Raw genomic sequence first — 14,133 nt, 5'->3', positions numbered from 1 at the left:
GACCCCTCTCCTGCTCTAACCTGTGGCCTAGATAGTCCAAGCCTCAGTTTACAGTTCTATCCAGCTTGCTTTGCCTCCTAGGTATCTAAATCTGTCTCTTGAAACTGTCAAAGAATGAGAGACGAGAGCATTTTCTCAGGCCTTTTCTTTGTCACTAAATCTCCCAAGAACCCTTCCCCCTCTTCACCCCCAGATTACCCCCTCCCACCCCCGCTCCCTCCAGCACAGATGGGCCTGGGAGACAGTAACGTGGGCGCCAAGCTCAGTGTCTGCTGGAGCGGCGGCTTCCGCTGGCGACCGCCTCCGCAGCCCCGCCTGCTCTGAGTATCGGGGACACTGGGGCTGAGATTTAATGATTTACTGGGGGGTTGGGGGAGCAGAGGTGACAGTGTATGGGGGGGTTAAGAAAGGGGACCATGAGAAGCTGAGGTAAAGGGTTAAAGGGAAAGCCATGAGCTGTGATATTGCAGACCACAGAAATAGGGAGATAAATTAAGAATAAGACAAAAGAAAAAAGTAAGGAAGATACATAAAAAGACAGAATGTTGGGATGAGGGAAGGACGGGTATCATGGGGGCAAGAAAAAGAAGTTAAAGACAAAGATGAAAGGTTGATTATAAGGGGCTCTGTGGACTCCAAGTAGCTGAGAAGTGGCCGCTCCTAAGAGAGTCAACAGCCAGCGAGAAAGGTCTACACGGAAGACGGAAGGCAGCTGGACAGAGACTCACGAAGGTGTCACTCCTGGAGTTACCAGTTACTATAGTGTGCAGAGAGGAGGTAGCAAGGGCACACAGACTCTCAGGTCTGTCTTGGTCTGTTTCGTGCTACCGTTAAGCCATGTCAGGTCAACCTTAGAACAAGACAAAGTAAGGCGAAACCAGGCCAGGTCAGGTTGGCTCACAATTTGCTAAATGGTAAGAAGAGAGGCTACACCTCCCCCAGTGCACTATTCCCGCTCTCTATCCTTCGACTCTCCTAAATGAAGAAAGGAAAGAATGACTGGTGTCACCGCCAAGTGGAGAACGCAGTTTTCCTATTAGGTGGTCTTTGAGGCCGAACTCATTCCAGAAGGTTCTCCCTGGACTGAAGCAGTTGCCAGCACGGCTCACCTCATACTGGAAACTGGACTAATATAGTTGCCCGGCTGACTTGGGTCGAAGTCACAGGGATGAGCCAATAAAATCAAAGGGCGCCTGGAGTTGACGCCCTCTGTCCTTTTCACCAATGACATGACGAGATGGAGAAGAGGTGTGGTTGATTGATTCCGGACGGCACCAATCACACCCACACCAATCACTGCCCGGAATGTGTGCGCGTGTGGCCGGGTGACAGGGGCGGAGAAGGGGTGGCTATCACCCGGACGCTCGTTGAGAGATGTCCAATCATAGCAGAGTCTGAGCTGAGTGACGGGAAGACAGTACAATGGGAAGCCCGGAGGCGGAGCCGTGGGGGCGGGCTCCCGGTCCCGCTGTCTGCGGCCGGCGGGCAGGCGACTCCTGTCCCGAGTGGAGGCGGCGGAGCCGGAGCCGGGGGAGGGGGCAGCGGCTGATAGAAGGACCGCGGCGGCGCCCGCAGCTCCTCACCGGTGAGGGCGCTGAGCGAGGACTCGGGGGTCCCGGGAGTGGGGCGTCGAGAAGACAGGTCCGGAGCCGGAGGGGGGGGGGACAGGGGACACCGAGGGTCCATAGCCTCCTCTGCCATAGGGGTGTTGGGGCCTGGAAGCTTGGGGTCTGCCAGGTGCTGGGTGTCTGCGACGAGGGTCGGGCTGGGTCGGGTCGGATTGGGTTGCCCCGGGCAGAGGCGTTTCTGAGCAGGCCAGCCAGCCAGCTGGGGTGACATCACCGACCCCCTCCCCCGCCCGAACCCCCTTCCTTCCTCTCCCCGCCGCGCCTTTTGTCCGGGCCTGGCTCGGCTCAGCCCCTCCCCTCCCCGCCCATCTGCGGAGGAGGAGACTCCCCGTCAGTGACTTCATTGAGTAGATTCTTGGAGATTGGACTTAGGTCCTCCCCAGAGAGGCGAGAGGAGCTCACTGCCTCTCAGGCCTTCACTATCACACCTGTCACAGGTACACACGCTGCCACTCTACAAGCACATACTGTCACTTCCAGCCTCACTGTCACACAGCCATACAGCCACTCACATTCAGCCAGACACTGCTGTACCTGAGAGCAGGTGGCCGCTGGACCCTCTCCCTCCACTCCGCACCTGGGGATCAGGTCCAGCTCCTGCGGCACGGGACAGGCCTTGCTGGGCAAGGGCCTCTGAGAATCTGAGGAGGTGGCTGCCAGAGCTACAGCGTCCCAAGCAGGCTCCGGTGGAGCGATCAGAGGTGAGGGGCTTGGCTGGGCATGTTTAAGCGCACAGTGCTCTCCTGCCCACCCTCAGCAGCACCCCCACTACAGGCTCGAGGAGCTTTCCGGAGCTTCCCACACTTCTGGGGAGAAGACTTCTTAGCCAGCTTGATGTTTAAAATTCAGCTGGAGCCCTTAAAACTTCGAGCGTGGACGCTGAATGGGTTTGTAAAGTTTCGGTAAGTCCCTCCTGAGAAGGGCACTCATACCCATGCCGAGTCGATTCTCCACATCAGCCATTCCCTGCACTACCTCCCTCCTTCCTCCCTTGCATCCTCATCTCACCCTGTGACATCCTTTGACCCCACCTGATCGTTTGAATGAATTGTCCCCCATATCATTCATCTGTCTCAAACTCTTTGTTTCCACACCATCTCCGATATTTCAATTCCTCCCTTCTCCCTCTCAAGCCATTGGTCACCTATTTTCCACTTCGGCCATTTCCTTTGTCATCTCTCATGCCCTCTGTCAGTACCCGCTCCTCCCTGTCCTTGACAGTCCCTTTCGCTCTTTATCCTTATTTTTTTCATTCCTAGCTCTACCCCAACATATTCCTCATTCATCAAAGACAGAGCCATGCCATGGTGCTCCTTTGTCATTCTGCCACGTGGCTTGCGGGGAGGGAGAGGGAAGGAGGGTGGAAAGGTGGGAAAGGAGGCAGGTCCCGAGAGTTTGCCCTGTGTCTGTGGAGGCAAGAGAATTATGGGTCGAGAATAGCTAGCAGGTGGATGCCAGGGAGGAAGCTGGCAGTGGTGAAGAGGTAATGAAAGGACCACAAAAGGTGGGCGGGCTTGTAGGCTATGCCACTTGCCCCTCTGCCTAGAACCTGCTGGAGTTTTCTGGCACCCTGTTGCTGTTCTAGGTTTCTTTCAATCCAGGGGTAAAGAAAGTGTGGGCTGAGGAAAAGATGGCAGACCACCCCATCTCCCTCTCAGACTGCTAATGCCGCTTCCGAAAATGGCTGCCCTCCCCCAGATGCTCTTTCTTCTCTGCCTCCCCCAACTCCTGTCTCCCCCACAGGCGTGACATGCTGGTGTGGGGAAATGGGGGAGTACCCGCCTCTATGGTGCCTTCTCTTTGTCAGAGTGAGGTGACTCCCAGAGCCATGAGTCAACCTAGCCACCTGCAGCAGGCCCTATAGGGCCAGGAGCTAAGGCCATTCTCCCTGCATACCTGGAGCCCCCGAGGCTTTACCCCGACATAGCCCTTAGTCCTTCCTGCCAAGATACCTTGTACACCTCACTACTGTGAAGTAGTAGGGTCAGAAAAACAGGCCTCAGCTGTGGCTGCCAGACATTGCTGGAAAGACTCTGGTTCTCCCTGTTTTGACAAGGGCTGGCTACCCCTCAAAAAATGCTAAAGAACAGCATCTGGCCACTCCCTTCATATTGTCCACAGATCCATTAATGAGAGCAGGCTAGAGCGGAAGAGTACATTGGTGTCTGTGAACCCCACTCAGAGGGGTTATCGGAGGAGTCAGGTCCTAAATGGTAGGAGCAGGTAGAGGAGGGGCTTCAACAAAGGTGTTTAGGACAAGGTGGTTGATGTCCATCTGTCTCCTGGCAGCGAGGCTTAAGAAAGCCTTTTCTCTGGTGCTTTTGTTCACTACCGTTGGTGCTTAGGCCATGTAGACATGTATTCCCACGTCAGGGCGTAGATGCCGGGAAACGAGGGATAGACAGTGCCCCCCCTTGCTAATGAGGGTGTTAGAAACAGCAGGTTCCAAGGCTGTGAGTCATCCTGTGATCTGAGTTACACGTGTACCTTAGTATAGTCTGGAGAGAAAGGGTAGAGAGATCTAGGGTCCCCAGTGGCAGAAAAGACTCCAAACTCCCATACTCTGGTTCAACTTGGCCAAAGACTGGAGCCTGGTCCCCGTCCTGGGCTACTAACCCTAGCTGTCCTCAGTCCGGGCACCATGCCTGAGGTGTGGCGTAGGAAGACTACGAAGTTCAGGTGACCTCACTCAGTCCTCTGACCTTCGCCAGCTTCTGTGAGTCTGTCAGTCTACAGAGCCATCTCACTCAGAAGGGCCTCCCAGGGGTCCTCAGGCTGGCCCCAAGAAGTGGACCACAAAGGATCACAGAATCCTAGCATGTCAGAGCTGGAAGGCATCATCTAGCCCAAGACTTTCATTGTACAGATGGGGAGAGAGAGGCCCAGAGGACAGGCATGACCTATTGAAGGTCACACAGGGAGTCATTTTAAGGATTGCAGGATCATCAGGAGTGGGGCTGGACTGTAGAGAACAGGGTACCAAAGACTGGACTTGGGTTCTTTCAGAAACAAGGAGCCCAGCACCGGTCCAGTGGCTGTGATGGGAAAAGATTATTACAAGATTCTCGGAATCCCGTCAGGGGCCAATGAGGATGAGATCAAGAAAGCCTATCGGAAGATGGCCTTGAAATACCACCCAGACAAGAACAAAGAGCCCAATGCTGAGGAGAAGTTTAAGGAGATTGCTGAGGCCTATGACGTGCTGAGTGACCCTAAGAAACGGAGCCTGTATGACCAGTATGGGGAGGAAGGTAAGAAGGTGTACAGCGGCCCAAACCTGGACCCCTGGGTGAGCCAGCTCTCCTAGTGTGGTGAAGAAGGCAAGTTTCCTTAGAGCACAGCCCACTCACTCACTACCTGGTCCCTGCTCACTCTCCTCCCCATCTATCTCTTCCCCCTCCCTTGTCCCCTTCTAGCCCTAGAGAGGCTGGAGTCTGAGCCAGAGGCCTCCTCCCCCTCTCCTCCTACCTTCTTTCCTTCCCAGCCTTATTAGTCCTGCCTGAAGTCCCCGCTGCTTCATTGGCTGATCTGAAAGGTTGGTGAGAGCCAGCCGTGACTCTCTGAGGACGGCATTTACATTCATCAGCATAAAAGTCTGGCCCTTGAACAGCCAGGGAATTAACCACTAGAGTTCTGAGTGGAAATGGTTGTGGCCACCATCCCCCAACCCTTGGCCACTTCGGGCCAGCAGCACAGATTTGTCTCCCAGAGGAAGTGGCAGGGATCCAGGAGTGGAAGGGGAGATGTTGCTGGCATCTTACCCCATCCCTAGGGCAGCTGGTGGACATGCACAGGGCGGACAGCAGGAAAGGCCCAAATAAAGCCTCTAAGAGCGTGGCTCCTCCCAGCACATCCCACGGGCATGATGTAGCTGCTAATTCTGGGCCTGCCCCTCAGGGCCCGCCTGCCACCCGCCAGCCACAGGCACCTGTCAGGCTATATTAAGAGACATTGTCACAGCTGAGGACTCTCCTTCCTGGGAAGACCTGTCCTTCCTCCTAACGACATGCATCATTCTCTCACACTGTCCGCCTCTTCACCTTCCCCAGCGTGTGCTTAGAATGAGACCAGCTAATGGCATGTACCATGCCTGACTAAAGGCAGGGGCTCAAGAGCATGCTCCTTCCGTCCCCTCTTCATTTTGTGTCGTGTTCGTCTCTGCCGCTTTCCTCCATTTGCCCTGTCTTCCCAGCCCCCTCTTTTTAGTCTCCATGCTGTGAGCTTATTCCATTTTCCCCTGATCATTCCTAGACTTGCCAATTCTCAGAGAGATCAGGCACCTGCTTGAATCCCCAGCATTCTCCCAACTAGGGAGGGAGGATGGGAAGGATGCGAGTGGGGAAAGAAGACAGGCAGTGCAGGCGCCACGCCTCACGTGGCCTGTCTCGGGATTGCATTTAATCCTGCACTTAACCTAACCTTTGTTAAGAGAAGGAGCTGGAGAAGCTACTGAGAAACTTCCTCCCCCACCACATACAAGCCCAAGCCCAAGTGAAGGAAACCTCCAGACTCGAACCCTAGGCAGAGCCCCTAGGTTCTGGTGTAGATCTCTGTGGCCCAGGGAAGACCTCTGGGTTGGAGGAGGGAGAGACTGCCTTGGAAAGTCAGGTCTATTTCTGTCTACTCTGCCTCTTCCTCACCAGCCAGCCAGAACAATTGTGCACAGAGTGTGTGTGCAGCTCTGGCTTGGGACAAGTTGTTCTCTTTGAAGTGGGGTGGTGTGGTAGAGTCCCCACAGTGAGAATTACCCACCTCTTGTTCTCAGTCCAGCCTCCTGCTCTCTCAGCAAGCTCTGCCTAGCTTCGTAAACTTGCTTCGTAGCTAGCCTTTAACAGAAGAACAGACCCCAAGTCTTAGGTGAGAGGTTCAGAGGCAGTAGCCACAAGCCCCTGAATGCCTGCTATTTGCTTGCTTGCCCTCTCTAATCAAACCCAAACCCGTCCTCGTGGTCCCATGAAATAAGAGGATAGCTTAGGCCCAGGTTCCCAAGGCCAATTGAAATTTTTTTTTTTTTTTTTGGTTTTTCGAGACAGGGTTTCTCTGTGGTTTTGGAGCCTATCCTGGAACTAGCTCTTGTAGACCAGGCTGGTCTCGAACTCACAGAGATCCACCTGCCTCTGCCTCCCGAGTGCTGGGATTAAAGGCGTGCGCCACCACCGCCCGGCTGAAATTTTAGATAAAAGGCTCAAAGAGGGCTAAGAATACAGTCTAGTGCTAGAGCACAGTACACGAAGCCCTAGGATCCATCCCAGAAGCACTAAATAAATAAATAAGTCTCAATGAGAGGGGCCCCAGCCCTGAATCAGTCTGTGTTAATCCTCTCCCCCATACTTCCCACTACCATAAAAATACCATCCAGAAATCCGAGTCCCTGAGACAAGACCCAACTCCAGAGAGCATCTGCGGTCAGCCCACTGTGTGGTGGTTGCTCCACATTAGCTGTGAGATGCAGGGCTGGTGTGGTGTCACTCTGGGGAAGCTGGTCCTTTGGCGCCTATGTCTGTACAATATGTGAATGACAGTCTCTGAAGCTGTGTGTCATGGGACCAGAGTATGGGAAGAAAGTAATTGAGTTTTTTCTAGAAAAATTGTTTTCCATTTCCATGTCAATGAGCTCCCTTGTTTTTTGAGACCTCTTGCTTTCCTGTTGGAGCAAAAGTTAGGGAAGAATGAAGAGGAACCAAAGCAGGGTTCCTCCTGGCTTGTGTCCATGCGTCATTTAGGATAGGTCACTTACTAGCCCCTCTGTGGTCAAACCCTGTCTGCTTGTTTCTAGCTCTGTGTGTCTTGGGAAGTAAACAGGGATTTGGGAGTCAGGTATAGTCTGTCATGTGATATGAGGCCAGCTGCCCAAGCTTTTATGAGGCATGTTTGGACTGAGTAAGTGGGAAGGATTACATAACAGAGGCTATCTCCTAAGTCCCCTAGTCCTAACTTTTCAACTCACTGGCTAACTAGCCTGATGGAATCTCAAGATGCAGGTTGCCTGGGTTTGTGTTTTGAGACCAGGTCTCACCGCACAACCCAGACTGACCTGAAACTCTCAGTCCCCCTACCCAGTCTTTTGAATATTGAGGTTACAGATATGCACCACCATACCCAGATATCTGCTCCTAAATATGTAGTTGAGTGGATATGAATTTTGTCCAACACGTTTTATACTGTTAACCTCTCTGCGGGAGTTAAAGATTGCTTCTTTCTCTAGGTCCATGAACTGGCAGCTTAGCAGGCAGGGGAAAGACTGGGATGGGGCCAGGATGGGCCACACTGCCCCTAATTTCTCCTCCCCTTTAGGCCTCAAGACCGGCGGTGGTACGTCAGGTGGCTCCGGTGGCTCCTTTCACTACACCTTTCATGGGGACCCTCATGCCACCTTTGCTTCCTTCTTTGGTGGCTCCAACCCCTTCGATATCTTCTTTGCCAGCAGCCGCTCCACTCGGCCCTTCAGTGGCTTTGACCCAGATGACATGGATGTGGATGAAGATGAGGACCCATTTGGTGCCTTTGGCCGCTTTGGCTTCAATGGGCTGAGTAGGGGTCCAAGGCGAGCTCCAGAACAGCTGTACCCCCGGCGCAAGGTGCAGGACCCCCCTGTGGTGCATGAGCTTCGGGTGTCCCTGGAGGAGATCTACCATGGCTCCACTAAGCGTATGAAGATCACAAGACGGCGCCTTAACCCTGATGGGCGAACTGTGCGCACTGAGGACAAAATCCTGCACATCGTCATCAAGCGTGGCTGGAAGGAAGGTACCAAGATCACCTTCCCCAAAGAGGGTGATGCCACACCTGACAACATCCCAGCCGACATTGTCTTCGTGCTCAAAGACAAGCCTCATGCACACTTCCGCCGAGATGGCACCAATGTGCTCTACAGTGCGCTGATCAGCCTCAAGGAGGTGGGACGCGCGCGCGTGTGTGTCTGTCTGTCTGTCTGTCTGATAGGAAGTGTCTCTTTCCTTTCTCACATCTCCCACACCCTGTGTACATCTTCTTCCTTTCTCCCCACTCTCCGCCTCCCTTTGCCTCACTCTCTGCCTTGTTTTCCCCAGGCGCTGTGTGGCTGCACTGTGAACATTCCCACCATTGATGGCCGAGTGATCCCTTTGCCCTGCAATGATGTAATCAAGCCAGGCACCGTGAAGAGACTCCGTGGGGAGGGCCTCCCCTTCCCCAAGGTGCCCACTCAGCGGGGAGACCTTATTGTTGAGTTCAAAGTTCGATTCCCAGACAGATTAACACCACAGACCCGGCAGATCCTTAAGCAGCACCTACCCTGCTCCTAGGCTCTGCCCCCGGCCAGTCTGGAGCCTACCACAGCAATACCCTCACACTCACCCCATCTCATGGGGACCCGGCTGGATGTCCACTGGACACTGGCACTTTTCTAAAACTCAAACAAAAAAGCCACTGATTTTCAGGAAAACGTTCCTGTCCCCAACCCCTTTCAGAGCTGGGCTGCTTTGGGGGAATGGGAGGGAGGTGGGGAGAGCTAGCCCAGGCCAGGGGTCAATTTTCTGTCACTAGCTTTGAATCCAGTCCCCACTCCAGGGGCTGGAGAGTGACTTGAGTGCTACTTGAAGATCTAGAGTCCTTGTCCATGCCTGTAAATAGCATGCCCTCCTCCCCTCTCTCAGCCTTGCTAACCCTTTCCTCTCCCTTCCCTTTGGCGTCCTCCTGTTTCTGGAGAAAGAGGACAGAAAGGACCCCCCCCCCCAGGTCTGTAGTGTCCAAGACTAACCCACAAGTATTCATGCACACGAAGCACTTGCCTGAAGTGGTCTGTGTCTCTCTGGGAGACAAGAGGAGAGGACATAGGAAGGAGAGGTCGTTACCTATGAACAAGGCCATTCATTGAGCACGAGACACTTTTTCATTTGGGGCAGGGAGGTGAACCACCACTCAGGAGCCTCCCCAACAGCTGCCCTGCCCTACACCCACCAAGTTGGAGGGTCCGCTCCCCCGCTGCTCTGAGGAGTGTTCAAGAATAGAGAAAAGAGGGGCTGAAGCATTACAGCTAAGAGGTGGGGCAGGACCCATCTCCCAGCCACGGTCAGGAAGGAAAGGGCTTTGGGGTCAGGTGGCAGCTACTCCCCACCAAGAGATTCAGGATTATAGGTTCCTCCCCACATCTCTGAACTCAGGGTCTAGCCACCCCAAACTTCCAAACCCCACTTTTGTGATATGTGAAGCTACTTATTTCTTACCTTTCTGGAGGCTTGTCGGAGATTTCCAGCCCCTCTCTACCTGTGTGACCCCCACCTCACTCCCACAGTTGTATAAAAGTCTAATAGTGAAGGAGATGGGAGAAGACTGCTTCAGCTGGTCCTGGGGTGGGGTCTTTAGGTTTTCTCACTTTGACAAGCCCCTGAATGTTTTTATAGTAGTTTTTTGTATTTTTTTGTAATGACAGTATTATGAAAAAAATAAAGTATTTTAAAAATATGGCCTCTGAACAGGAGCAGGGCCCCCGGGGTGCAGGCAGGAATGCAGGGGCACTGTCAGACTCCTTCCAGAGACCTGATCACTCCCAGAAAAACCAAACAACCTCAGTCTAAGCCGAAGCCGACCCCTTCTTCCTGTAAGCTCTGACTTTTTGGAGTTCTGGAATATATACCCCAAACAACAAAGCTAGAAGCCACAGTCCAGCTGTCTGTGGAGAAGATGACCTTGGCTGTGAGAAACAGAGCCTGTTCTCTTCAGAAGCTGTGTCAACATGAGAGCTAACAGACTTGTCTGAACGTTCTCTTTGAATTAGAGACATTTTATTCCTTGGAGGGAATGGAGGACTTTCTGACTGACGAGAACAGGCACACTCCCAAAGACAGTTTGGCCACCAAGTGGGCTGGAGAGATGGCTCAACGGCTAAGAGCACTTCCTGTTCTTACAGAGGAGCCAAGTTCAGTTCCCAGGACACACATCAAGTAGCTCACAGTAGCCCAGGGGAACCTGACAACCCTGGTCTCCTCGGGAACCTGCATTCATTCACATGCACAATTAATTAAAAATAATAAAACTAATTTTTTTTAAAGTTTGGGTACAAAGAATGTAGCTAGAGCATGCTGGCAGGACTGGCTGGGGATCTGGGTTCTGCGAAGGGCACTAACCAGAGTTGCTACTCCTTGAATCACACCATTTTCTGAGGATGTCTGTCCTGGTGCCTGACTTGCCTGTCCCTGCTAGACAACCCTGAATCTCAGAGTCTGGTTAATACTACAAAAAGGCCACTGCCTTTTCCCCTTGGGTCTGGGTAGGAACGAACCCTGTGGTTACAGGAATGGCTACCTTCAAGTATGCCAGTCACACTGCTAGAGAGAGGCCCAAGACAGTCTTGAGACCACTTCCCCAGTAGCACAAGGATAGCTGCCTTCTGCTGGGCCTGGCCCCCCACAGGTGGACACTGGGATTCTTGGAACCTTTCTGACCTTTCTTCATCCTGTGCAGAAACACTGACAAAGGCTCCTGTCCTCCCACTTCCTGTGGGAGGCTCTTCTACTACTCCCCAAACCAGGGGTTCTGGATCACAAAGATGTCTGCTATGGGCAGGGTGGACCCCACTCTGCGTAATTCTACTTCATTCTCTCCTTCATTGGGAATTCTAAAGTGTTCTCACTCACTTGAGGCTAAATATTATCTTGTGTCTTCCCTGAGACCTAAAACTTGAGGATCTGAATGTCCTGGACCAGAATTCTCCTTCCGGCCCTTCTGTGAACACACAGGACCTAAGAAATTGTCCTATCTTCATATTTTCACTGAACACACTCTTCTGGGACCACGGGACCCTGAGATCCTAGAAAACAGGCTACCTGAGGCAAGATAAGCTTCTGTTGAAATGCATATCACACACACACTAGAAAGAGGAGGAAGGAGAAAGGAAGGGGAATGCAGGGTAGAACTTTATAAATAAAGAAACTAGGGAGTGTTTCTTGGGTGGATCTTTATTGGATTTAAGTTTTTAGTGTATGTGAGTGATTGTGTGTGTGTGTGTGTGTGTGTGTGTGTGTGTGTGTGTGTTTCTGTAATAACAACTATGGCAATCATTTTTCCATTTTTGTATGACAATAAGATGTCTTTAGACTCGGCTACCCTGATCGTGAACCATCTTAGCCATTGGAGTCACTCAGTCACTCAAACATTAGTTTCTGGACACCTCTCAGCTCACTGGATGTCAGGATCTCTGACTGTGACTTGGACCTCACTTCTCCTGAGCCTCTTTGGATTACGAGCGAATTTCCAAATCTCCAATATCCTTCTAAAGAGGAAACTGAAAAGCTGCTGCTCTCTGTGATGTGCTCTAGCTTTCTGCTCCTGAGCACTGCCCCTCCACAGCCGCAGTCTGTTATAGAGCGCCCTCTCACAACTGGCTCACAGTTGGGTGAGCGTATGCCCTCTTCTGGCTTCCTTAAGCCACTGCATGGATTGGTGCACAGTCATACATTCAAGCAAAACATTCATGCATAGAAGAAAGTAAAATACACAGCCAAGGCTACACAGAGAAACTGTCTCAAAAAAAAAAAACTCACACACACACAAAGAAGAAAGGAAAATACAGAGAGACGTTTTTAAGTCAACAGATTGAAATTTTGGAGTTGAAAAATACAATATCTGAAATGAAATTTTTGATAGGCATATTAACAGATTAGGAAGACAGACAAAAGCCAGTAAACTTAAAGATAAGTCAATGAGTCGGGTGTGGTGGCTCACTCCTTTAACCCCAGCACTTGGGAGGCAAAGGCAGGTGGATCTCTGTGAGTTTGAAAACAGCCTGGTCTACAAAGCGAGTTCCAGGTCAGCCAGTGCTGTTGCATAGAGAAACCCTGTCTCAGGAAAAAAAAAAATAGGTCAATGAAATTATTCAATTTGAAGAATAGAGAGAGGGGGCTGGAGAGATGGCTCAGTGGTTAAGAGCACAGGCTGCTGTTCCTGAGGTCCTGAGTTCAATTCCCAGCAACCACATGGTGGCTCGTAACCATTTGTAATGAGATCTGGTGCCCTCTTCTGGTGGTGTGGGCATACATGGAGGCAGAATGTTATATACATAATAAATAAATAAAGAGAGAGAGAGAGAGAAAATAATAAAGAAAGGGGGAGAAAACCTTTGACCCATGAAACACCACCAAGCAAAATGTAAATAATAGAAGTTCTAGAAACAGAGGAGAGAAAGTAAGAAATGTGCAAAAGTCTTGGGTTAGATTCCCTAGCACTAGAAGGAAGGTAAGAAAAGGAGGAGAAGAAAGAGGAAGATGAAATGGCTGAAAATTCTCCAAATTTGATGTGAGAACTTATTATTATGTATACCCAAAAAGCTCAGTAATGGAGACCATTGGTGAGAACTTGCCTAGCATGTGAAAGGCCTTGTTCAATTCCAGCACAATAAAAGAGTAATCCCAGGTGGGTGTGGGGACAATGAAAAGACACAAAGCTGGACAGATTGCATCCAGCTTCAGTAAGGCTTGGAGCTGATTATAATCAGAAGTCGTTCAAATCAGAAAGCACATATGATAAAATCTGAGTGTTGGAGGGAAATTCTATACCCAGAAAAACTACCTATCAAAAATGAAGGAGACAGGGAATGGGGGTCACTGCTTTCATCCCCACAATGAATAAACCACAGCAGAAAGACTAGAGACAGCAAGTCTGAGAGAAACTTGAAGGGTGGTAAAGCTAAAGCCAGACCCTAACAAAATAACACCTTTGTCCCAGAGCTCAGCAGGAGGGGCAGGTGGGTATTCGGATGTTTAAAGCCAGTCTGGTCTATTTAGTGAGTTCCAGGACAGCCAGAGCTACATAGTGAGACTCTGTCTCAAACAAAACCCTGAAGGAGAAATCAAGATTAGGTAAATACTGAGAAAATTACTCACCAGTAAATATGTCCGAAAATTCCTCAAGGGCCCTTCAGGTTGACATAAAGGAAACTAAGAAGTAACTCAGATCTACGTGAAATGAAGAGAACTAGTCAAAGGAATTACACAGATAAAAATAAAAAGTAGATACAAATATTTTTATTTGTATTTTTTTTTATCTTACTCCACATGACAGCTCACAAACCTGCAACTCCAGTCCCAGGAGAATCAACACCCTCTACAGCTCTCTTGGGCACTGCACACACATGCAGGTAAAACACCCAAACACGTAAAAATAAATTTAAGAAATAATTAGAAATCAGATTCCTGCATTAATCAGTATTTATAAATATGAGTTGATGGAGATACACTGCAAAAATACTACTTTATGCTCAAAAAAGCATGTGTATATGCACACACACATACACATGGACCTACACATATGCAAAAACAGGCATACACACACACACATGAAAATGGAATAATAAAATATTAAGATGAACAAACTTATGCTCTGTATGGAGATAATGAGAAAATAGCCTTAAGGGCAGAATCCCAGCCTTTGAGGATCCTATCTTGTGAAAACAAAGTTCATTTGGAGAGAGAGAGATCCTGAACTAAGAACGCCACTGAAGAGGCTCTTTGCTGGAAAATAACCGCCTAGG

General features: G+C 50.7%; 1 protein-coding gene across 2 annotated transcripts; it reads left to right on the top strand.

The window, feature by feature from the left end:
• The first annotated feature begins 1,466 nt into the window (after nucleotides 1-1,466).
• Dnajb5 (DnaJ heat shock protein family (Hsp40) member B5) lies at nucleotides 1,467-10,070 on the top strand. Of its 2 annotated transcripts, none has more exons than XM_041667540.1 (4): nucleotides 1,467-1,585; nucleotides 4,635-4,879; nucleotides 7,923-8,524; nucleotides 8,678-10,070. In XM_041667540.1, the coding sequence occupies exons 2-4, from the start codon at nucleotides 4,669-4,671 to the stop codon at nucleotides 8,909-8,911; spliced, it is 1,047 nt and encodes a 348-aa protein (XP_041523474.1). In that variant the 5' UTR covers nucleotides 1,467-1,585; nucleotides 4,635-4,668; the 3' UTR covers nucleotides 8,912-10,070. The 2 variants fall into 2 exon arrangements, with proteins under 2 accessions (XP_041523474.1, XP_041523471.1); XM_041667537.1 differs by lacking the exon at nucleotides 1,467-1,585 and adding an exon at nucleotides 2,336-2,530.
• The last annotated feature ends 4,063 nt before the right edge of the window (nucleotides 10,071-14,133 follow it).

This window comes from Microtus oregoni, unplaced genomic scaffold (genome assembly GCF_018167655.1).
Source record: "Microtus oregoni isolate MIOR12 unplaced genomic scaffold, Mior012 000017F_ref0000208, whole genome shotgun sequence".
NCBI lineage: Eukaryota > Metazoa > Chordata > Mammalia > Rodentia > Cricetidae > Microtus > Microtus oregoni.
This window is presented reverse-complemented; position numbering and strand designations above follow the sequence as displayed.